Source organism: Hetaerina americana, unplaced genomic scaffold (genome assembly GCF_022747635.1).
Source record: "Hetaerina americana unplaced genomic scaffold, ioHetAmer1.1.p SCAF_11, whole genome shotgun sequence".
Taxonomy (NCBI): domain Eukaryota; kingdom Metazoa; phylum Arthropoda; class Insecta; order Odonata; family Calopterygidae; genus Hetaerina; species Hetaerina americana.
The window spans coordinates 33904572-33931523 of record NW_027286181.1 but is presented as its reverse complement, the minus strand read 5'-3'; the positions used below and the strand labels follow the sequence as shown (position 1 = coordinate 33931523).

General features: G+C 37.3%; 1 protein-coding gene across 2 annotated transcripts in view; it reads right to left on the bottom strand.

Moving 5' to 3' along the window:
- LOC139700856 (phospholipase B1, membrane-associated-like) overlaps positions 1 to 26505 on the bottom strand; it is a 44663-nt gene extending 18158 nt beyond the window's left edge. The window contains exons 1-2 of one of the 2 annotated variants that reach the window (XM_071599287.1): positions 26441 to 26493; positions 10448 to 10693 (exon numbers count right to left, since the gene is read on the bottom strand). In XM_071599287.1, coding sequence (XP_071455388.1) covers positions 10448 to 10618 — 171 coding nt within the window. In that variant the 5' untranslated portion in view covers positions 10619 to 10693; positions 26441 to 26493. Of the gene's footprint in view, positions 1 to 10447; positions 10694 to 26440 lie in introns of both variants that reach the window. The other variant, XM_071599288.1, reaches the window with a different exon arrangement.
- Positions 26506 to 26952: the final 447 nt, after the last annotated feature.

The window sequence follows — 26952 nt, the reverse complement described above, 5'->3', positions numbered from 1 at the left end:
GATTTGAATGTAGTTGGTAAAATAAATGGTAGTTTGGTAGTTTATCCGACGTTAATGACGGCTCCGTATACAGTCGGGTATGCCTTGTCCCTCCCCACTGGCGCCGTACCAAATTATAATTCCCGCCACTGGATGTGGCGGCTTTTTCTCTTAAGGTCCCTCTCGTTGGACATTTATCACGTTTCTGCCTAGTTAAGATAACGGTAAAGATAAGGGTTCGTAGATGCTTCGAGGGCAAACAGCGTTAACTAGCGGAGTCTATGAAACTTATAACGCTTGATTTTTTAATTGCCTCTTTAAATTTATCCACCCTCCAGCAAGAAAAAGATTGGTAGCAAGGGGAGTGACTCACTCTTTTTGACTGCCCGTTTTCAAGTGACCGGTCGATTATGCTCCAGTGGTGGATTAAAAAGGTGAACTGCCAACTCCCGTTTCCTTTTTTTATGTGAGAAACGTGTTCCTACGACGACGTCATACGGTCGGGCGCACGTCAGCGTTCATTTTGCCTGTTTCATTTGGGTACTGAGCCCAATGAGGAAGTGCTCCGGGAGGAGGCATCTTTTTTAATTTTAATTTTTTAAATTTCCATCGGTTCACTCACTGCTTTCTTTTATTTTATTATAGATTCACCTGTGGGCATATGTGCTAATATCAAAACGGACTTTTTTTCCTCAACGTGACGCCATTTATCTTACAATTTGTGTTTATTGTAATGTTTCACTTTAAATAATTTCACTTGAGAGCAATAAAGAATATGGTGGCAATCAGGGAATGTATTTATGTAAATTATTGAAATTAAATATAATACCAATTATATGAATATAGGAACTAGTTTTAGGAATCTGGAAACACTTCGAACTAATTACTAAAATGTTGGATACCAAAATTAATTACTCGGCTTATTCCAATACATTTCGTGGTTTCGGCTATTTGTAAGTGTTTTAACCGGGTACATACTTTGGGCCAAAAATAATGTTAGCGAGGTAAAGTGTCTAATTGATTAACCCGGCAACTCTAGTTTTCCCTTAAATAGAGAACATCAAAGGAGTGTCTTCGCGTGTTGTGCCGTTCCTGTAATTTATCATCAGCGTATTTTCCTCATGCTGCAGTATTTAGAATAAATGCGTGTAAGTCCTTCCTTATTAATATTTAGTAATTTGTAAAAATGTAGGTACAGAAGAAATTTTGCTTAAAATCGATTACTAAAACATATGCATTAACCTTGGTGATTAAATATCCCTACATTAATCCTTAATTTCCAAACTAGCTGCAGTACTTTACCCTAGAATTCACGCTACAACAATGCCTATTTTCTTTCCATCTCACCTTACACCTCCCTAACATGACCCTCTTTCCTCTCTTCATATCTCGCTTCATGTTTTCTAATATCTCTGCCGTCAGCATCGTGCTCAAGTTCCAAATTTATATTTTAACTGCTGACGCCCTTCTCTTTTCTGCTGCTGCTGTCAAATGAGGTGTTCAGGGATTTCGTGCGACGACACCAGCGCAGGCCTTGTCTCTCCTACTGCTGGCCGTGACACCCTCCCATCAGAGCGGAGTCCCTGGGTAGCTAGTGATCAATTTCCCAAATGTGACTATCAATATGTCTTTAAAGAAGTGATTGAGTTTTCGCGTTGACTACTTCAGTAGTGTTTTTAATCATTTTCAATTGCCACCCCACTGGAGTTAGACGCTTTTATGGCCCCCACTCTGAGGAACAGGAGATAGACTAAATTTCGTCCATCTGATTCCTTTCGAGTATTGCCATATTATTCAATGGGGTCCGCGATCGACAGCTTAGGTCATCTGCTCCATTGGGTAATTTGGTGGGGGTACGATGTTCGTGGATTAGAGAGAGAGTGGAGAAAAAACCCGGTGTCGGCATTAGCCTACTCTTAACGAAATGCGTCAAGGAATCAACAGTTTAACGACCCATCCGACGGGCGGCGTGCTCTCCACAATGCACCCCAAGCTGGGATTGGGTTATCATTGAGAAAACCTGCCAACTCCGAGATTCGAACCGCGCCTTCAGGGTGGGAAGCCAGTACATTAGTCAAAGCACGATCCAATTGCCTCCTACCCTTAGACCAATCTGACATAGACGTACCAGGTTCTATTGTTAATGCTTTAGCCCGCAAATCCAGATGTCATTGGACACACAAGCGCTTCCACTGCACCAAGAAATAACTCTGGGATGTGATTAAAAACAATACTATGTATGCTCAATCGGTTGTTTATGCGTGTAGTCTTATTACCGTATCCTATTTTAGGCTTTTCAGTAGTAACGAAACGCTGTCTGTTTATAAATAACTAGTATTAACGAATCAGCGAGGGTTTCTCTGTATGTCATTCAATTCACATAGTTCCTACTACCTAGGTTTCCAAATGCTCAAAGCGTATTTAAGGTGGGGTTAATCTAAACTTTCATAAGCTATGTAAATGGTCCAATAATTGTAAAACATAAGTATTAATTATTAATCAATTAAAAAAATTACTCAGGATAAATATAATCACGAGGTATTTCATCTTTCAGTAGCATTTTGGGGCAAAGATTAATAAGGAACCTCCGCATTAAAAAATTAATTGACAAGTTACGGTAATTACTTATGCGAAATAAAAAATCCCTTTATTATTTCGCTCGATATTCAATCAAAGAAGCCAAGTTCCTTTCAACGTAGCTCCTTAAGTACTTCGAACGTGTTTCCCATATCCTTGATCGATTCCGGAGCAAAGAACATCCCGATATCTTAAGTACTTGAAACTTGTTTAACAGTTGTCATCAAGGTTGTCTCAATTGGATAACTTCATACATTTTAAAAATTGCCCAGGGTTGCCGTTCACTACGTCAGTGGCGGAGTACTTGTGTAATTCTTTATTTGTATCTGTACGCTGGCGGATTACAACGTCTTACGCACTGTTGTCATCGGTATTGTTATCTAATTCACAAGCACCATCGAGGACTTTGAGCATCGCTAAGCTTCCAATTCGCTCATTCCATTTGAGGGATTCGATAGAAACCCCTAATTAATGCCTTGGAGTTGATATAGCAAGGAGCGGGCCCAATTTGATTTCTGGTGCCGTTATACGTCATAGACCCTCTTGCAAGCAACCTCCTTTTCCGGAAGGCCTTGCTTTACTTCTTTCGATGTCGTTTCATGCTCATTAATAAATGGTTCAGAATCTTACCGAAAGTGGTGACTTATCGGCATCAAATGAGAACTGGGAGGAAGATATGAATCTTACACGTCGTCTTAAAGTTCAGAAATGAGCTAGCGTATAATTTTATATAATTTTACGCACTCAAATTAATCGGTGGCGAAAATTTGCGATAATTTTGACAGTATTTGAGCCTCTACGTAAATTGTAAAATTGTTCGTCGCATGCATTTCCATATTTAGGTGAACTTAATATATTTCAAACTGCTTAAAAACATTTTTAATAAATTATATTTGTATCCTTGTGGCAACCAACTTTTATTTTGAAAATGCTTGGAAAACACCAGGCTATGTCTACTGATAAAAAAAAATCTTTTGGCAAAATACAAAAAATTGCATATGATCTAGGATTTCCAAGGGCTGCCTACTCTAAATGCCAATTTTTTACTTTCTCATGTAGGTTTTAAATTAGTGTGATTGGTCGTTTTATAGTCAACGGTATCTAATCATCTTTATCAATCTCATATTATCCAGGCCTTCATCGATTAGTGAAAATCATTCGCAGGGTAGCCTTCGACTCCCAATCATTAAATTTTGACGGTCACCAATCATTTCGAAGCCCTGCCGGAAATTATATCTCAGTCAAGGTCCAAAGCAAAATCATATATTTTCATTGCACTTAAATATTTTTGGGAAAGTTTAGTACGATTTAAATCTTTACGCCAAATCAAACGGAGTCGTATGTTTCTTATTACATGTTTCAATGTACACATTGTACGCGTATATCACATCACATGTTTCAACGACTTGGCTTTCTTAAAAGAAGAGACAGACACGATGATATACAGCATTGTTTCTTCTCTTCTTCTAAAACAATGGTTTTAAATTTCTATTCAGCTCTTTCAAAGTCAATTCTTTTAAATTAGCTAATCTATAAATGAACATCAGTAATAATAATTGCTTTAGCACGCTCCGGAAATAGCTGGGAAAATTTCAATGTGGTTTGGTCTTGGCTCCTTAAGGCTCTTTGGATATACCTAACAACTTTTGCCATCGAATGACTGTGCATAAAATGAAAATGCATTTAAAATTACTAATGGTACTATGATATCATTATTAAATTTATTTTACATTACTAATGGTATAATGATATCATTATAGTCATCAATACGCATCAAAAATATTAAAATATTAAGTACATTTTAATATTTTTTTAACTGGGGTACTCATCCATGTTTAAAATTTCCTTTCCCGTAATCTATAAGCAAAACCCACGAGAGACCAAATTGGAGGAACCTTATTTTTTTCTTGGAAGAATGACGAGGAATACAGCGAGGAAAGAACTCCAAGTGAGCAAAGCTTGAGTCAGAGATGCATTAGTGAAATGTTCCGTAGATCTGGTTTAATTCGAATTTAGAGTTCCACCCACTTTAAAACGCGTCCAAATGTTTGAAAACTTGCGTTGGAGGCGTCCAACGCGGGGTGCTTTCTTGATTTTTCAACGAAGTCAGCGATGAAAGAACAATCAAATAAAGAATTTCCGTCATTTCTTAGGCAACTTCTAAACAGCGGTACCGTTGACGTTTATCATTTACGAGGATGATGTAAGTAATTATGTAAATGAAAAATACAAAGATCCTCACGCCAAGCCCACCGCACAGTGGAGAGGATTGCTTTTTAAAAGAGGATCTGGTCGGTCGAATCGGTGGAGGCCTTGATGGAATTTTTCAGAGGTGTGCTGAGTCATGCTTTGGGTGCAATGTGGAGAGCACTTCGAGGAGAGTACGCCATCCGTTGGACGGAATGTTGACTTGTGTGACCCCTAGCGCCTTTAGTTATAAATTGTAGATTAATGCCGACACCGGGTTTCTCTCTACACATTATTCCTCTTTTTCCTGTTTATCCTACACCTATCGAATTACCCACCTATCACTAATGGCGTAGATGACCTTCGCTGTCAGTCGCCTCCCCTACAAAATTCGCTGTTTTAAGGAATACTTTTATCAACCCGATAATTTAACGAAGTTAAAACTTAAAAGGTAACTCAATCACTTATAGGGAGAAGGAACCCGCAGAGGTGATAACGAGTAGTGAAATGTGTGCCTAGGTTTCGGTGGAAGAGGCATGTGGAGGGGCTCCTGTGAAAAACTAAACCAAGCGGGAAGACGCGAATCCGATCTCAATTGCGGGTGTAACCTATTCTCGCCGGGATGGCATGACTTTAATGCCGTCGATCCTCTTTGCTATCCTTCTGCACTCCTATCAAACGGTTTGGTTTATACACTTCCGAAGCAAACGATTTTGCTTTTCACTGCTCACGTGTGTCAGGAACTAATCATCCTCTTCTGTGACAGGCAAGAGGCTTCCTTAGGATAAATACCTGTTATGAGAACAAGATTTGCCACCGACTCCAGAGTTACGTCGTTTTATTTAAGGAATCCGAAGCCCCAAACGCACGCAATCTTTTAAATGTACGTTTCAAGATTATAAATAATCACCCCTGAGACAAGGTCGTGACAAATGTATTTGAAGATATTCGATGTGTACGTGTATATACCACTACAGTAGCTAGAAGAGAATGGACACATGGAGATATGGACGAAGGGCCATTTTTATTATACTCATATTATGTCGAGACTGTTCGCCTTAGCATACTCAATACCATTCATAATAATCAACCCGAAGGTTAGTTAGTTGAAAACTGTGTGTGACATTCACGCGTTAGAGTCGGGTCATCAGTTCTTTTCAAATCTTCGCCCTTGTTCTTTCAAATGTGGAGTTTCTTCTCCTACCGAAAGAAGACCAATTAATTAATGAAAGGTTCACAGAAGATTATAATGCTGACAGCTAGTCGATTTTAAACATTTGGAAGTTTAGTGATACGTGCATGTGAGACTGCTACGGATTTTATGGTGAAACAGTGATAAAATTTAATATTTTCCGCGGAACTGGTCAATGTAAATGGGGCACTAGCTGGCTGTGGTGCATATGTTAGGATCTGTCAAAAAATATATAATTTCGTGTTTTTCGACTCAAAAGACATAATTCACAAGCTGTGTGGCTCAAGGAGAGACATTGAACGGCACATTTCTCGTAGAATTCATCGAAAGTTGTGGAAAAGAGTGTAACTCGTCAGAAAGGAGATCTTTGCCCCCTGGAGACTGCACCACGACCACTCGCCGTCTCACACTGCCTTACTCGCGACCGAGAACCTGGCCAAGCACAAGGTGACAACGCTGCCCAGCCGCATATCTGTATATCCCTGATGGAACTGCCGTTATGTTCCCACGAATAAAAAGTAGCTTGAAATGAAGCCATGTTGGTGCGCTGGACAACGTCAAAGAGGCCGCGACGAAGTGCCTAGACGTGGTACCCGTCAACACCTTCCAGGAAGCGTGCCGCGACTGGAAGAAGAGCTTGGTGTGTCGATACACAAGAATTCTATTTTAAAGAATTTTATTGAATTGTGCATTGATCAGTAATAATTTTTCTCGCGTTTTTTACTACTTATTTTTTGGACAGACCCAGCAAGTACCTTTAAACTCTTTTTCTTAAATTATCTCTAATTGTATGGGTCTGAAATTTGAATGATGCTAATTATTTGTGGCGATGTCAGTTCATAGAAAACTATCCTTGCCTTTCGTTGCACCTGAGTACTTGTACAGTTGAATTATTAACCATCAAAGTGGCAGTAAAAACTATTGAAAAAAACTCAGTTTTTCGGACAAAACGGTCGTATACGAAAAAATAGGAGCATTTTACGAAATTTTTTGTTCTCGAACCGATATTTAATATTTGCTCAAGAGATCGTAAATGCACTCATTGATTTCTTGCATAATTATCACAATTTATACCATTACGAGGAAATTTGGCCTTCGTAGGTGAGTCGAAGGTGGAATGCGATTAGCCTTTGTGGATACACAATTAAGATACAATGCTAGATGGACTAAGGTACGTTTTGCAAGGTCAAAAGGTCACCGACACAAAAACCCTGACAATGATGTCACTGGTTTATGAATGTGGAAATGTAGCTTTTCCTAAGTATATTAAATAGATATAAATGCTTGAGTGAAATTAAGTATAATTAGCCCTTAAAAAGCTTCAAGTGAATATTTTATAAATATAAATTTTCAAAATACGGCTAAAGAAATGAATGTTGCCATGTATCCTTGTCGTAATCTGTTATTGACGTGAGATATCGATTGTTGCCTAGACATGGACGCCTGTATGAAACCTGTTGAATATTTTAGCCACGTAAGACAGTGTGTATAGCTGTGCGTAATAATAGTATGCCTATTAGTTATACCTAGTACACACGTGTTCATCTCAGCGAAGTATTGGGAGTAAAAGTGCTAGTATTATGCTGACGACTTATTCGTAAGTATGAGAATATAGATTAAATCATTAGGAAAGCATATGAGTAAAAAATTTTAATAATCTTGAATACTTCTTAGGAATTTAAGAAAAGTTTTAAGTGAAAGAGAGGTACATATAATGGCGATAGACAGAAAGGACAAAAGCATACATGAAATCAGGTAGAAAGAAACGCTGTGAGGAGACAGCGGAGTTTTGAGAAAGAGACGACTTCTGGCTAAAAGTCAAAGGTCAGCGCCAATTTTTCCGTCGGCTGTAGATAGAAAACGGCCTAGTTGAAAGGAAAAAGCCATTTCAGTGCAGAAAAATATCGACACTGGAAGATTTTTGTAGATTTTAGCCCATGCAAGACTCGGAAAATTCTAATAATCGCAACTGGAAATTTAATGGAGTCTTCCACTAATGTACATTAAATGTATGTAAATATAAAAGTGAACAAAATCATTCGCCACGACAGGGATTTAAACTCAGATCCCTCGGTATTCGGCCGACTACTTTATCCAGTTAATCAGCTTGTTAGCTCAATTAGCTAAAGCACTCGGTCGCATATCGAGTTTTACTTTTTGAAATTGATGTTTTTTAATACAAGATTTAAGAGATGCTATATCGAATGGTGGAGTACGTGTATGGACAATGATTTCCAATCTCTGATCACTCTGCATCAAGCGCACGAATTGCCACTTGACTCACAGCAGGGAGTAGCTGTTCTAGCAGTACGAGGAGAACTTTATTTCATTCCGTAATTATACGACGATGAAAAAACTAATGGAATAATTGTTTCATTGCCTTGACCTTGGAAAAAAATTTCCGTGGACCAGAACTGGAAATGATCACGTCAGATCGAATCGATACCATGAGACACGTACTTATTTGGATATACATTTAGCGGCAGTAAATCATGTACTAACATTTAGTGAAATTGAATTTGAAAAGTAATAATTAATATTTAGAAGGTTTGCTTCGATGCCATCAAGAGCAAGTAACACTGCATGCGAAAACAGTACACTGGGCCGTTGAGAGGCAAGGCAATGAAGTTATTGGTGAAGATATTGATACATTTGTAGTGTCGCGTGGTTTCAGTTTAGAAATTTGGTATTGAAGGATAGAAGAATATCATAAGATGTGGACTCGTGGAAGGCTGGAAAAAAATAATTTGCCAAGTAGAAGGACGAATTTGGAAATGTAGATGAGGCAGAGAGAAAATTGGTTTTTAAAGGTTAAGGTTTGAATAGAGATTTTTCTATAGATTAGAAAATACAATTTCATGAAAACGTTTAATGCATTTAAATATGAAAAATTTGAAATTTTCAACCCGCGAACGGAAGATGTTAAAGACTCCTTGTGAGTGAAATTCCCATGGAAATAATTTTATTCACGCAATTAACCGAGAGTAAAGAAAAAGCGTAATTAATGATGAAGACAAGCTCGTAAAATCGCTGAGTGTAAGCAAAAACGTTTCTAAGATTTGTATAACCCCATATAGCATACTTTGTTTCAGCGTTTTATAATATGTAAAAACTGCTCTGTCCAGTTTTTAAGCACGTTCTCCTGCCAATAGCTTAAAACACCTTTGAGATTGATGGGATCTCTTTTCGAAGATGAGACAAACACGTGTTTAACCTCACATTACACATTTTCTTGAAAAACTTTTTATTTGGCCAAAAGGAAGAGACACCGTTTATCATATATTTTTCCATCAGATCGCTGAAAACGAATTTTTAACATCGCGCAGTGTAGACCAAACTCTTATATAAAGCAATCTTATTTTAAATCACTTTCCATTCATTCAAAAAATATTAATTTAATGTTTCAAAAAGGTTAAAGGTCTTTTTCTTACTCTGAAGTCTAAATCAGAACTGTGGTAATTCTTTTTTAATTCGGTATTGGCGAACTATTTATTTTCGAAAAAATCGTATTTTCTTCTTAACTGCTGTTAAGAATACCTGGATTTCATACACAGATAACTTTTGGACACAAAACGAAATATACATTTAAAATTGTAAATAGCTCGATAAGCGAATCTGTTATTTATGTAGCGACGTTTATTATATCGGACCAAATAAAGTCGGCGCTCTAATGTCACGCCGTGAACTATACCATAAACTATTCATGCTGTATTAAGAAATTTATATCGGTCATTGAACTCTTAATATGACCATAACCTTGAAAATAACAAAACTACGGAAATTGGTCCTAAAAGGTATCTAAGCGGTTACTTGATGGATGGACGCGATCGTCACCTTATTTGAAATGGAATTCAATATACAGCTGTGGAATTGGAACCAAAATGCATATTAAATAAAATCAAGCATTCAAATTAAATTTTTTGCCGGCGGCGCACGAAAACTGTTACAAGAAACTGGTATGACGACCATATCCAGCAAGACCGGACGGGATTAAGAAACTCTTGAAAGTATTCCAAAATTAATAGCAAGGAAGGAATTCAGGACAAACGTACTGATGACGATAAACAAAACCTCTCTCAATATATCTAAAATAATTTAAAAAAAGTTAAATTTCGAAGAAAGAACTTTGTTCAAACACTGCGTTTTCCCGTAAAATTGGAGCGGAAAGATTTGTTTAAATGTTTATTGATTATGACAACTCCTCCGATACATTGGAATGAAATCCGTTGGTATAAACAAAAATGTTGACACATCTTCACGTTTTCACCAGAACAACAGTCAACTGCAAATCCATCTCCGTTGATTTCTCATCGCATTAACTTGGTAGGTTTTTAATAATATAATGCACTTAAAAAACTGAATAAGCCTAAGAAAAGTAAAGTTTCTTAAATGTTTTTGCGATTAGAAGATATTCACATCCTCACTGCGAGCGGGAAATCTGATCCAACCCCGGCCGAGAAATATCTCGCCGCTCGTGACGACGTGACATCTCTGATGTTGAGCATGGCTTACCTTAAATATATGATCAAAATCTTCTGTGGTCTTCGTTCTCCCTCGAGTGATCCTATCCGAGGTTCCCCTATGAAAGGCTGAGGTGGAAGTCAATCCAATGGCGAGCAATATGAGGAGCACGTGGGTCAAAATCCTATGTAGCCGTAGAGCTTCACAGTCCCTCTTTTCCATTGCTGTCCCGTTCGCGAAATGGATCTCCACCTTCTTCACATATGGGTTCTGGTCCGGTAGTCCTTGGCGCTGTAGCTGTATTGAGAGTTACGCGGAAGTGGAAGTCTGCCTTTTTTGTTCAGGGAATTCGCAGGGGGAGGCGAGTCTCTTACGCGTGCAGTCCTCCCTCTCTGATTATTATTTTTTTAGCGCGCTGTTATGACGTTCGTATTCATTGATGTAAAAGCTCACTGGTGATGATAATTCTCTTTTGTTAAACATTGAAGTGGTGACAACACACAGCGCAAATATTCCTCACTAAATTAACGACTACAGAGAAAGAGCTTCCCAACGACTTGGATTGGGTAAAGATTACTACCACCTATGGAGTGCAGGATAGGGTTTTGAGGGATAGCATTTAGAGGGAACGTATTTTAGCTGTCTCCGTCACGAATTTATCTTATAAAAACGGAATTATTCTATTATTACGAATATTTTCTTTTGTATTTCATATCCGTGGGCCAAATTGGATTCAAAGGTTGGAACTTTGTGATACACATGATAAGAGGAGTGAAACTGACCGTTTATAAATGTTGCCAAAAATATCAATGTATCCCTTATCATCCTTTACTTTTCCCACTTCTCGGGTTACTTATCCATTGTGAATCAATGCGTTAAAAAATTGATTTTTTTAATCATAAGTTCTTGTTTGCAAAATGTATTCTTTAACTAAACAATGGCTGTTAATGGGACATAACTCAACGTTCGAAAGGTCTTTCTTATCTGGAAATCGCAGGACTAAACACTTAACCGAACGAGAGAATCATTCTAGATCACTGTTAAACTCTTGAATGATATTTGGAGATGTCGAAGATACTCGAATTTTGAAGGAAATGATAGATGGGAGAATGTAAAGCAAACTTAGAAAATGAAGGAGGGTAAGAACGTAATCGGACTGAGCTAATGGTGGCTAAGCTTGCGAGGGAATGGAATAGAGATTAGCTCATGACCAATTTAAGCTTTAAGCCACCGCGATGTAAAACTTGTTAGCTACAGTCCAAAGCATGCTTTAATTATGCCTGTTTAGCAGCTCTATTCAAAAGGTGTTCAGGATATTTTTCCTAGAAAAATAAATTAAGTTATCTCTATTCTGGAAATATATCGCACTTACGTTTAGGCTTCTTCTGTTGTTTAATATTATTTTGACTGTCAATAAATAATTTTATTGTTATCAGACATAACATGTGCATGTAAGATGGAGTAATTCAATTCAAAAATAAAAGATCACTCCTTATTTGGGTAAACAAAGAGGACTAAACTGTTTAATTTGTTTCCTACACAGAAAATAAAATATTTTGTTCCCACACTTTTCATTCTTTTTTGTTTGATAGGGTTCCTTTCGTCAACGAGAAATTTTTTTGTTCGCACTTGAACGAATTTACTATATGAAGGAATAAATTTTACTCTTACGAACGTCATGGTACCTGAAAAAGATCGCCTACTTCCTATTTACGAATAATTATGGCCCTGCTCTGTGCATGTTAAAAGTGATCATGTGATTATCATCATTAATTAGCGGCAAACAAAATATTAATATGACCCTTCCTGCATGAGCCTATCACACTTTCCTTTCACTCCTGCGTAAGGAAGGTGAGTATCCATGAAGGTGATTGGGTCTGGGTTACGGCGAGGGGGTAGGGGGCGGAAAGGAATGGTTAGGGTAGTTTTGCGAAGGCGAAATTTAATCTCCTATGGATATATTTAACAAAAGACTTCACAATTTCTCCTAACTTGATATTTACTCCTAAAATGGCCAAGAGCATTTTAATCGACTCATCAAACAAGATATAAAACGAGGACAATAACAAAAAACCACAGCCCTATGTGAACAAAACCCCATCAAGGTAGAAATGAAACCCGTGGCCTCTGGTTTAGCAGTCAAAGGCGTTACGTTGTCGGTAACATACCGGAGGCTTCGTCTTGCCCTGCAAAAAAAAACTTTCTCCGATGAGTCCAAAATATATTTTCCCAGTATGATCAATTTAGATTAACCAATTGGAATGATACGTATGTCTCTTACGAGAAACAACGGGAGATTCCGCAACAATAACTTATAACAGAGTCATCCGCTAAGTGTACACCACTATGCAACAATTTCAGAGTGAAAGCGTATGTCTCCTTACTTTAAAACACATTGACCTGAAGCACCTTCAGCAGGTCCATGCTCCTTTAAATATAACGCACGTACTCTCCTGTTGTCGGTCAACCATGAAAGTTTGGACTAACAGTTGCTACATTCTTCCCGAATCGCTTAATTGGATCTCATATTTTTGCTATATGTAATGCCGTGATTCACGTTTCTTAACTTCTTCATCCGAAGGTCAGGGGGCCATATCACACATTTTAAGTCCATCCTGGTTTCTCACCCGAATTTTTTTAATCATTCGGTCAATTAGTTCTTTGTTTGTTGCACGATTATAGATGCCAAAAGGTAGGTAGGTAGGTATCTCATGAATGTGATGGAGTTCTAATGCTATTTTGTTTGAAGGTAACTTTTGTATGTATTGTCGATATCTAAATATGCTGAAAATAGCCATTTTATTGTACAAGGTAAGAAGCGCTGGATAGCAACTTCACAAAATAACACATAAAAATTTATGTGGATTCCTCGAAGAGTTTCTTTCCTTGTATTAAGATGAAAAAAAATCACTAAGCGACTCCTGGAAGTACTTATCGAGTAGCTATAATCTTCTTCTTTTCCTCCAGCTTCCTCGTACCTATCTGACTTGTGACTTGATTAATCAGTGGCAGAATATGCCCATACTACTGGATAGTATCTTCGCGTTAAGATTCTCTATCTTCAAGTTGGTGAATTTTTAACAAGAGCACTCTTTTAAGTTTTTTTGACCGTAAAATTGACGTTTTTGATTGCCATTTATGTGATATTTTTTGGTTAAAAATAAACCACAAAACACGAATGCAGTTATTTCCTAATGAAATTGGAACTTGAGCATTAAGGTTCATAACGTAGAGCAGACCGCTTGTTTAGAAAATCTAGTTTTTGAAAATGAAAAAAAAGTAGTCAGGGTATTAAAAGATGAATTGTGGTATACAACGAAACTCAAAACGGAGAGTTGAAAACAAGGAATATAAGTACACGTAGATGCAAATAGTGGGATAAAAGATATCGGTATGGTTTTAATGTAAGTGGGAAAGGATAAAGAAAATGAAATAGGTAGCCATGAACATAGACGAAGAAGGGCTGAGAAGGATGCGTTGGTCGTACAAAAATCCCCCCTTAGAAAATACAAGAGATGGCGCGCGTAACCTCGGGAAAGGTTTGCTTTTAGTGAGCCTCATATTTCATATCAGTATCGTTATAACTATACATACGTATTTATCACGTGGTTTCATTTTCACACTCAATTGAAGCAGCAAACGTTTGTTTGTGTAGATCAATTAATGAAATAAGTTTCGTGCGGTGATAAAATACTTCTATTTAAAGGACTTAAGACCGAAATAGATCAAAACGGTGTTGTAAAGTTCATGGTACAGAACTCCTCTGTTTGCGGAAGAAATGATTGGCAAAATGTAGGACAAGGTTTGGAGTTATCGACGAATCAAAGAGTTAGGATCAAGGAATATCATGAGATACAGTGTTTTCAATTTTGAACGAAAAATTTGGTGTGAAAAAAATATGGGGTTCCGCGTTTGCTCTCAGCGGCAAAAAAATACAATCGTGTGGTCAATTCTGAGGCGGGTTTTAAGCTTTTACGTCGCAACCCTGACAAGTATATGCGTCGTTTCATAGCTGTGGAAGAAACGTGGATATTTTACTACATTTTAAGGACTGAGGAAGAAACGGAACTGATTTACAAAAGGCGTTCCGGCTCCGAAGAAGCTGAAGACGGTGAAATCGGCCGACAAGGTGATAGCTAAGGTTTTTTGGGATGGACGCGAAATCTTTGACATCGATTACTTGCGAAAAGGAAAAACGTAAAACTGAGAGTATTTTTCGTCGTTATTGCACTAGTTTAGCGGAGTAATCAAGAGAAAAACATCCTCATTTGGCAGAGAAATAAATTCTCTTCCCCCAAGACAATCCACGGGTTTTAGATATTTTCAATGCAGTTTTTCGATGAAGAAAATTATGGATTCTAAGTATGAATCACAAAATCCTCCACCGCATTCACCAGATTTGAACCCAAATGACCTTTTTTTATTTTCAAACTTGGAAAAATGAATCGGCGGGGAACGATACCCGTAGAACGAGGAGGTCATTGTCAACATAGATGCCTTCTGAGGACCTTCCAAAATCCTACTTTTTGGACGGCTTAAAAAGTTGAATAAACGCTAGAAGAAGTTTATCAAGATAGAAGAAGAGAATGTTGAAAAATATACCAGAATTAATGTGTTTTTCTATTATTTCCTCCGGACGCATTTAACAACCCTCGTTCAGGAAGAGAGACAGGTGTTGGGAGGGCTTCGAAGAAATAAAATATATACGCTGGGCGTATTGAGTGGCATTGTACGAGTTCTGTTCAATAGGTTTCCGAACTTTTTGAATAGCGGGCCTACGAGAGAAAATCAGGTGAAAACAGCCAGGATTTTGGAGGCGCGGTTTTTGCACCACGGCAACCAGCCAGCTCATTTTTCTCCAGGACTCGTGAGTTTGGAGCCAAAATAAGACTACTGCGCTTCTCCACCCACCTTACTACTCAGACCCCATGTGACTTTTTCATGTTCCCCAAAAAATATTCACGCTCAAAGGAAAAAGATTTGCTACTACTTCGTGGATTAAAAAAATTGGAGTATTAATGCAATGAAGATGTTTGGGAAGTTTTTGAACAGACCTCGTAATGTTGAAGACTGTGATAGAGGAGGGGATGTTTGTTAAACGAGATAGAAGTTGGTGATGAATAGGCATGGTGGAAAGAATGATGGGATATAAAAAATTAATTTGCACTTAAAAATATGTTGAGCTCGTTAAGAGTATTTTCTAGGTAGAGTCGTAACAATGCTTATTCACTTTTTCTATCAACCCCTTAACTTGATTGCCATGATACTCTTAAACAGGTGTGAAAGCCTTGAAACTCGCAGCGAATTGGTCTACCGATCTAGCGTTAAGAATCACAAGCTTCAGGGCTCTACGAGGTGGGCTTGACGTCCCACCCATAAAACCAGCCTTCTAATTGATTCTATGGTGGTGCCTATGGAACATAAACTTAAAAAAATTAGGATTCTGACTGGAGAAATCGAGTCTCCGTAAGGAAAATGCCTACCAGAATTTCGTCATTCTATCCTTTCAAGGTGGACTGGAATGTATCCCAGATCATTTAACAGTCAGCCAAGGTCAAATTCTTTTCTACCAAAGGTTTTGGGAAGTCTTCCCTCTAAATCCTGCTTCTATGAAGTGACATCTATGAAAGAGGATACTAAATTACTTATATTCATAATTTTATAGTATTCAAATAAATTAATTACATCGTATGAGACAAGTGCTTCCTGAGGATATCTCTACATCAGTATTTGCACCCTGCCCAATTTAATCCACTGTATCATTGAACAAACCGTGGGAAATTTAGGAAACAAAGAGCCACATCGGAATTAATACAGTAATCTTAGAAATGATGAGGATGAATGCGTGACTGTGGTAGTCCAGTAGCTGGAGCGCTGAGGTACTGACCGGAGGATACGGGTTTGATTCGCGATGACGGCTATGGGCACCTTCAGCTTTACCCAAAGTATGTGCGCGACCAGGTCATCCTAGGAAATCACAAGGGATGCAGGGAAAGGAATTTCCATTCCTAGATGTGCGAATTTCACCCGCCGTTGGGTTTAGGGTCAGATGAGATCCATCCTAACCGTACCTACTAATTTAAGCATTTATTATTGTGGTTATAGGGGATATTTTTAATGAAAATTCTCCCTTTCTGAGTGAATATGAATCATCATCTTCTCTTAACACAGTGGTACTTCCTCGTTGCGTTATAAAACCATGAAGTGCACTGTATATAGCTAACTCCATTACGAGTATTCCTTGGAGTAAACCATTGCGATGCACAAGGTATTGATTCATATTTGGGAAATTTTTGTGCCTTTATTTTCCTTGATTATGTCGTACGTGTAGAAGGACTTTAGTTAAATTGAGCGACGAAGGAACTATTTTAAGTAAAGTGCACAAGTTATCTTATTTATATCAAACTTTCAAATATTTCTATCACTAAGCATTTGAATTTCCGGCAGAAAATGCAGTTTGTAAAATGTTTACATTTTTTTTCCAAAGAACGACTTGAATTTAAAATACCTATATTCTCAAGTTATTTTTAATGAATTAAAAATGTTTATTTCCACATGTCAACCGCCTTTAAATAATATAGTATAATCATAAAACATGGTATTACAACCCATCAAATGATGAATACTATTGCTAATATAATCTATTGGAGTGAAAGGCAGCATATGCTGACTCTAGCGATTACGTTGAGGAGTATCTTAAAAATAAGTCTTTCCCAAATTCTACAGGTTCGAATTCGAATATATCATAAAATTAATTGAGTAAGCGGTGACTTCCGGGAATGAAGGATATTCCTAGTTAAAATAACGACTTTATAGTTTCCACAAGTTAAATGAAGGTCATGGCTAAACACATTTCCCTACCCTACAGTAGAGCCATATGACGGCGACATGATGCAACATAGTATCCTCAGAATGATTGCTCATTGATACTTTTTTGTTAATACGGAACGATGAGGTGCTATATGATTTCAGCTGAAAGTGAGCATTGTTTGCTACACCCATCCTTTGGTTATGATGCACTCAGTGTTTAGATATCATGAACAAAGAGGTTATAGAATGTTCTTCTGCAAACAAAGTGCCACCTCTAGGCCCGGATACGTCTTAGGATTTCCAGTTTTTTTATTTCCTCCTCCTTGAGTTGCTATTTTAAAATAAATGGATATAAGTACTCTTGATGATAAAGTACTTCTTATTTGTGCATATATATATGTACACATATATATATATATATATATATATATATATATATATATATATATATAGATATATATATGTATGTATATATATATGTGTATATATATATGTATATATATATTATATATATACATATATTTTGAACATATATATTATATATATATATATAGATATATATATATGTATGTATATATATATGTGTATATATATATGTATATATATATTATATATATACATATATTTTGAACATATATATATTATATATATATATATATATATATATATATATATATATATATATATAACAAGTTCACATTTTTAACGTGAAACGTTTACCTAATATGCCATCTTGGCTGTATGGTGCAGTATGGTGCAATCAGTAGCTTATATTGTTATAGAAATATTGACGGCCCGTGTACGTCCTTATAAGAGGCGTTGTTTTATGCCTAATCATTAATCTCCTATGAAACCTGAAGGCTGAGGGAATTGATGCTTGAAAAGGAATTTTTTCTCTTTCCCCTATTACCCAATGCAGTTCGATAGCGGATAAGCAATTACTCTCTTCTGGCTGATCGTCACGTGATGTCTGTCACTTTGACCGACTAATCATCGTAACAAAGATGAGAAACATAAATGTTTACCTGGAGGATGCAAGTAAGATCTACCTGTTCCAAACGTGATTCTGAAGCGTTCCCCTATTCTTATATCGCCGTATTTACGCTTTCAATTGAAGTAGTTTTTAGAAGATTAGTTTTTCGGGGAGGCGATTGATAGCTAAGGTCATTTGCACTATTAGGGATAAATGGGAAAGGAAAGAAGGAAGGGTGGAGGAGAAACCCGGCGTCGGCATTAGCTTACTCTGGTCGAAAGGGGCCAAGGCGCCATCCGCCGTTTGACGTCTTATCCGACGGACGTCGTACTCACTCGAAGTGCTCTCCACAAAGCACCCCAAGTAGGGAATTGGGATACCATTGAAAAATATTTTTTGTCTCCTGGATTTGAACCGGGTACCTCTCAGTGGGAAGCCTGTACGTTGGCCACCGCAACATCCCTATCCGCCATTTATTTAACGCTTTAAATGTAATGGTAAGGTGTTGCGTACCTCTGATGACACTTTAGTGAACAAGCCCCGCGGAGTTTCACATTCTCTGCTTCTTGAGCATTGTTTTTTATAAGTAATCAGAAATATATGCTAATTCAGAGGGCTGTTCAGGAAGTAACCTCCGTTTTCGTGTAGCGTGAGAAGTAGTGGAGAGAGCCGAATGGTCGCTGTATGTCAGTAGCCGTCAGTCACACCGTAGGTCAGTAAGCCTCGAGAGAAGTGGTTGAAGGTCGCGCCGCTTGACGTTCGTTTACAAAAGCGAGTCAAAATGAACAATACAATTAAAATTGCCCCCAAATGTGAAGACTGTTCATTGAAGATGTTTTCACTGATTAAAAAAACTTTAAAGCTGCTCATTTCCATCGGGAAAATTGTGCTCTTTACCGATCAAATATGATGAGTCACAAGAGTTGTGCGTCAGTGTTATCGTTCGTTTAAGAGTGGACACAACTGCCCATTATGTTAACAGAAAAGGTCGTCCGTTTGTGGTGAACAATAAACTGCGTCTGAAAATTGTGAAAATGTTTGTGAAAACCGGTGTTTTACGATATTAGAAATATTTAGAAAGTTTTCCACATATTTCTACGACTCTATTTCATGAAAACACGACTGGATAGCTAGGCTACTACACGTTTTTTGTTCGTCTCAACGAGGAACTTCAAGATGCCGTCAACGGTTGGCTGCGATCTCAACCGGCTGAATTTTATTCTAAAGGAATTTGACAACTAGTTAAGAGATATGACAAACGTTTAAATCTGTTAAATAGTATGCATAAAATAGTAGAGATATGTAGTTTTGGGATGAAAATTATAAATTTTATGCATCTTTTCCAGTGTATTTTATAGCATAACGGATGGCACTTTCAGGAGAGCCCTCATTTATCTGAATTTTTCTTTATTAATTCTTGATAGAGCTTTCCCCTTGCCGTAGAGCGCACCTATTTAATCAGTTATCTCTCCATCGTTAAACTCTCCACATCCTCACACTGCTTCTTTCATCACGTTCCTTTCGCCACATTAATTGCTCACCGTAATTCATTAATGATCGTGGATGGGATTTAAAAGAAAGCTTTAAGAACAGGGTGGTAATAGTTACACAAGTCTCTATTTACAATTTAAATTGTTTTTTCGGATACACGATCCCTAGCATATACCTTTTTATGTACACCCATTCTCCTGGGTTATACTCTTACTCCATTTCCATGTCATATGGCGGGATGTATATGCAAGTATTTCATTCGTAGGAGAAATATTAATTTTACTCTGATTCAAGGACACGTAATTCTGAGTATTTTACCCGAAGGAATGAGCATGAAATAAGGTAGTCGCTTTCTTTGGTATTAATGTATTGATATCTTAGGAACAAGATACCCTTTCGAAGTCTTCGGAAAACTAACCAAGATGTAGAATGCAAAATAATTGATTTCAATCATTCGGGAAGAAGAGATCTTACAATATATCGGATTTATTTCCTTGCTATCATACCTAAAAATCAGCATAGCTCACGATGCCTGACCTGTTACCTTGCAATAGGATAGGTAGAGCCTATACACAGCGCACGTTGCGATGCATGTGCTAGTTTCGAAATGTTTCTCAAAATTATAATGACTTGTTCCAAGAATTGCGAGCTTTTGTGGATTTATTATCATTAATGATTGTATTTTCTTACCCCAAGAATCAAATTGATGGATTTCAACTCGATAATAGGCATGCTTGAATGCACCGTAATGCTTCGGTGGCCACGCTTAGAATCTTTATGCTATATAATTTCTCGTATCTGATTTCGCAAACTTATTTGTAATGGATGTTTTGTTTCCAACAGCGAAAACTGAGAATGCTACTTACTGAAAAGCGTCATTTTAAGATGTCAACTGTCTTTATACACTAAGAAATCTTTTTTTATTCATCATTGTAATTTTCAAAGAAAGAGTGTTTTTCGCAAGTCCGTAGGCTTGAGTTAACTGCCTCTTCAGGGCTTTCAGAGGATGTTAATGCAGGTGGCATACAAAGAAAATATTTTACTCCCTTAATAATAGTGAACATATGTGAGCGTTATAAATGGCTAATTGGTATAAAGCCATTCTTTTTGGAGATTATATTAAATTATCTGATGAAGAATTAAAAAAAAACAATGAACTGACTACATTTATCAGGAAACCGGCAAAGTAAGTATCGTCGCTAATTATATAAGGAAATTTGACGTAATTATGGTGGGTTAATATTTATTTTAGTTGTTTATCGTTCAAGTAATATTTTGGACTGACACCGACTGAACACCATTACTGCTATTACTGAATTTTAGCTTCACCTAGCAAGGCACAACCTGACACCCTCCACGTAATAAACCCTTCCTCAATTCTGTACACATTCTATCACCCTTCGTTCCGTCCCGCATCGTGGTGGAATACATCAAAGAGATTTTTCATTTGAAATTTTGAACATAAAAAAATTAACATTCGAAATATATTGAATAATTCTATTGGTATGAATGTATGGAGCAGTAGTATTATTTGCAGAGTGAAATAGATACGCGAAACCACGAGCGGGCAGTGTCGTACCTGGAAATATTTGAGCGAGAGATTCCATTTTGTCTATACGATTTCTTGCCAAAATATGACTTTTAGTGAACAGCATTGTCATGTAGTATGTGCTAATCGAATCTTAAATTTGCTTCTTCCTGCAATCTTAAAAAATCAATATTCATCTCTCAACCTGTCGGATTTTTCTACTCCGCGGGATTTAATTCAATTTTAGATTTATTTCATCAAATAACCCCAAAAAAGCCCAAGCTAAATTGTTTACGGAAATTTGATGTTGAAAGAGCCATCGATGATGAGTTTAACTGTTGAATTTTTTATTTCAATGCTTCTAAGTTAAGCAACTAAATTACTCCACAGAACAGCATAAGAATAATTGAAAAAAATCGATCAGGATTATTTTTTTAAGCTAATTTTTATTTTCACAATGTATCGTAATATTGTTTCGAGGTATCTAATATGACAGCATGAAAAAATTGTGAGCCAAAACAGCGTTTGCAGCAAAATAGTTATTGCAAAATCACAGTAAGATTTTTACTTAAAAATATGAGCTCTGATTTATGGTATTACAGGTATTTTAACTGAGAAAGAAAGAAGTCCATGAAAGCTATTATAGTAAGAAGATTTATAATCTTTAGCCGATATATCGTTTTGATTAATTGCTCTTAAGGATTTTTCATTATGGATACGCATCTCATCCTGCAATTCTGAGTCGTTTGATTGAATACCGCTTGTAATTCACGTGCAAACTGCAAAAATTACTAGCGGTACAAAGATGAAATACACCACTCTACATCCGTGTCTGGGATTGAGATTGTTAGGAGAACGATTCTCTGAAGGTGACTAGGAGAATGTTCTTGAAGCTTTAAAGAGCGTGGAATTTCTATTTAAAATTCTGCGGTCTAGCTAAATTTACGTGCGTAAGATGATCTCGTATCCACGACTGCCGTTGGAAAATTTTTAAACAGCCCAGTTGTTGAAGAGGTCATTTAGTGTCTTATATGAAATCTATCTTTGAATAATGTTGATATCGCATTGTAAAGGAAAGCACCTCCGCAATATATTGTCAGCAATCATTAAAACACTTCTTGTCTATTTCCGGCAACTTATCCTAGTGGGTAGCAGGGGCAGCATCAGTCACGAGACCGTTGAGTTATTTATTGCCCGTTCACAAGTGCAACGGGATGGGGATGATAATTTATACTGTCTCTCCACAGGCTTGTTGTCGTGAGCAAAATTACTTTGAATATGTACCATCCAATGAACGATTTACATCAAGTATTCCTTGTGATACGTTGTCTTTCCCTGTCACCAATGGTATCTAACGTTCTTGCCAATAAATTTCATGTCAGTTCGCTGTCTACCATTCCGCATTGATGTGAATCCTCTTAATAGCAGGTGAGATTTTCTGTGTATACGTAACTACGAACATTTCTTATCTTTAGTAACACTTAGAAACATAGGCCTCAAAATGGCTTCATACTCAGTATTTCAACGATTTTCACATAACTTCTGTCTTTAAGTGAACGGTGTGTGTGACCATGAAATTTGATTATTTTTTGATTGGCCAGCCTTTGCAAGCCATTGAAAGGAATCCCCAATAATATTTACTCCAAACTTAAAAAAAACGGGGATTAGACAGTGATTAATGGGACAATACAGCCATAAGTCAAGTGAAGTATGTATAAAAATGAGTATAACATAACAGAGTGACGGGAAAACACGAATAGTTATAAAATGGCACTCATTTTCGTCACTTTGGGGTTAGCACTTGTAATTCAAAGTTGAAGTGACAAAATACGCTTAATTTAATGATTAGCCTTTAAAGTCTTTCATGCGACCACAAAACTAACACTTCGGTAACTTTTTCACCTATGGGTACTTCGCGTGGTTCTCGATTCCTGTATTGTTTTGGCGATTCAAGGAAGACATGTAAGTTTCCACTCCCTCATAACCAATCCCTTTCAAACCTTAAGGAAGGAAAAATGAGGATAAATCATATGAGGAAACATTTAACTATGACTTCTAAGCTTATATAAAGGATTCTGGTGGCACTATTTTTGCCCAATTGAAGCGAGAAAAATGACTCAATGCCAAAATAGAGATGCTATACGGAGCGACACTTTTTTTCTTCTGTTCCATACTTATAATTGTCTGTCAATAATTACCACTCAGTCAATTCAAGAAGATTGGGGGAAATGACTTAGCAGTTACTCCAGCTTGAGCTTTCCGCTGATATGTACACGAAGGGGAAAATTTCACGGTTGAAAATCATTCGCCAAGACCGGAGTTCTAAACCGACTCTCGATTTCAGGGCCAGTTAAGCTAAGACCCTTCGAATCTCGTTGCCGAAGAGACGTTTTTTTCATCATATCTATCTAATTTCGAGTTAAGAGTAGCATTTTCACTATCTAATTTGTCATTTAATACATTCAGAGGCATGTATTTAATATATTATTATTAGAAGTAAAAGTTCGTTTAAACGAAAATACTTTGTAACTTCGACACAATTTTTATTCGTACTACCGGTTTCAACGCTTCGGCGTCATCATCAGGTACCTGAGAGAGTATCATGGGGTACCTGATGATGACGCCGAAGCGTTGAAACTGGTAGTACGAATAGAAATTGTGTGGAAGTTACAAAGTATTTTCATTTAAACGAACATGAACCTCCACAAAGTTGAGCCCGAGACCATAGAATTCAGAAGTAAAAGTATTTTATCAGTAACGGTAGGTTTTTGATAATCCAAAACTTAAAACTGCTACATTACTAACCTCCACCGAACAAAAGAGAAAAGAATACCCTAAAGCCTGTATTGCAATAATTATTCCTCTTTTCCCCACATCATCTATCTTCCTTCATTTCGCACGAAATGGAAGGCTATTGTATGATGCTCATTTCTGCTTCTACCTCATCCACCCAACATTCTCTGCTCTATCAGAATTTTCAATATTCCATTGCCACTCAATGCGCGTGTATCCTGGATCAATTTTTCCTGCCTTCTTTGTATTTCTACCAACAAATTTCCGCTCTGTCTAGAGACTGTAGAACTTCATTTTTGGATGATGGGGCATATTGGTTTTGAATTGACCAATACAAGTAGGAATAGTGGCTATGACTAGGTACGTGTCGAGTCCCTGCCACGTTCAGTATTCATGTTGAAGGTTAATTCGATTGTCGAAGGCAAGTTTTACTTTATACCAAATCCTATGGTGTGTAAAATTTGAACAACAGCTTGGGAGAGGGTTCTATTAATGAGACTTCGATGGAAAATATATGAAAACTAAAATCGCGTAGCCTGTTGCAGATGGTGTTGTTCAGAGCGAGTAGTTTCTCCGGGGAGTGGCCGCACACCCTACTATTAGGCTGTGGCATCCCGGAATGTGATGAATCTTTCATAAGTTTTTAAGTTGAGTGATGGCCCAAAATAAACTGGAAGAATTTGCCAATATTAGGGAAAACTTGATTTCCAAAAAAATATGAATAAAACAGCGGGTGTGGTACAGAGCCGGTCTTTTGAAATAATATCGCACTTCCCGTAATTACCATAATTTCATACTATTCTTATGGTCTAAATAATTTCAATTCTTACTATGCTACACTTTATTACTCTCTTCTTTTGCATGTAAAATATGTCTTTACTCTTTATAATTTTAAAATAAGCGTAATATGAGATTTTTTGGAACTAGTACGGTAATCTGAAGAGTCAGCTATCGTTACTGTGAGAACTTTCAGGAAATCTAAATTTTTTATCATTAAAAAGAGGAAATATTTTCAATATTTCGCAAAGTATAAGAGGTCTGCCAAAAGAATAGTTAACTTGTGAATCCACTTTAGGGAAGATAATTATCTCTAATGCAAATATATGTAAATGACTTATTAGTGGTAAACTTAAGGTTTACTGTTCAGAGCCGTTCAGCTTTAGTAACAATATCAGTCTACGTGATTTCGTTGACAATAACAATTTTTTTTACTCTTGATTAATAAATTTTATTTATTTTGGTTCATGAAGCATTACACTATGGTCCTTATTAGTGGTTAAGTTAATGGTAAGGTTTGAAAGAGTGAAATTTAGTGCTCATTGATTTTTTCTGAGGACAAAATTTTCATCCCCTGCGCACCTACATTCACTAAATATTTTCTAATGTAATGCATACCCGAGTGAGAGAATGAGCCCTTCAGTAATGCAGAAATACTTGTGGTGTGCCCTAAAAATAAAGCAATGTCAAGTTGGGAAAAGGGAAATATCAATGATATTCCCCTGATAATCGATGACTTAATGATTATTAAAAGGAAGCATAAATTTGACATAGATAAAGATACTACGAGTGGTAGGTTTCACTAATTTAGCGCTTATGTCTTTTATTAGGGAAATTTAACTGTTATCACATGCTTATTTGTGGAACGTTAAAATAGTGGGTCAAAAACCTAGAGCAGGTGGTGAATTTCTATCTATTTTTATATTTATATCATGGAAGTGGTTTGGGCCAAGATGGTCGAAGTAGGTAAGGATATAAGTAGAATGGTTTAGGCAAAGAATTTGCACAAGGAGGAGGGAATAGATGACAGGAACAGTTAGTAAGTATATCTCCAAAAGAATGCTCAAAACTTTGGTATGGAGCGTGGTGGTGTGCGGGTTGAAAACTTGGCATCTAAAGTAAGATAATCGGCGTGGATTGGAGGCTTTTGAGATGCGTGAAAAGAGAAGGATGGTAAAGGTGAAATTAACATAAAAGAAAATAAACGAGGCAGTGTGGGGTATTGTAAGGGAGTAGTGGGGATTTTTGGGAGAAATCCAAAGGAGGAAGGAAAAGTGGATGCTGAGCATTTTGATTAGCAGTGAAATGTTGACTGTGTTAGAGGAGGGGACGTTAGGCAAGCAGGAAATGGAAAGGAGTGATGGACAGGATGAAGGGAGATAGCATGTATGCGGATATTGCCTGGGAGCTCACACAACAGCTTATTATTGTGTGAGCTGCCAGATTGCATATTGTTTAGCAAGGTCAAGAAATGTAGACGTGTTCACATTGTTTTTATGCAAAACTTATCTTAAGTGTCAGAATAGCAAATTTATGAAAAAAATGCTTATTTACGAGATCCAGTTGTTCTCTTCGGCTTGAAATAAACCATTTCTTTATGGACTCCGAAATGGATAAATTAAAGCATGTCACTGTCGAAGAGAAAGCGATATTTGAAATGATTTGGTCTTACCTAAGAGAAACATTCCCTGGAACATAATGGATCTGCTCGAGATTCGTTCTTCAGACCATTCTCTGAATACATTTTCACAGTGAGTGACGGTTGGAGCGCGAAAATCAGTCAATGGAGGTATTAATTCCTCAATCGGGTTCTTAAAAGTTGCCAACAGAGGGCTGGAGTGATTTAGGGCTTGGGATATTTTTCTGCCCTGGCGCGGCGATGAGGCCACCTGGCGGTGGAACGATCACTAAGTAGTTGATGCGAAGTTATTGGGGTCACTCATCAGATCAGTCAAGGCGGCAGGTACGAACGTCTCTGGTCTCGCAGTCCAAAGATTAAAAATACTCGTTTCCGATCGATTCGACCGTGCATATGAAATTTCCTGACTGCAATGCATGATGAAAAAACCCCACGCTGGGAATAGCTATCGAGGTGGAAATTTTTCAAAGGGGTTTCAGTTTTCATTCACTTGCATTTACATTCGAGGATCCCGTTATTACGCGAAGAATTGGCATTCGTTTTGG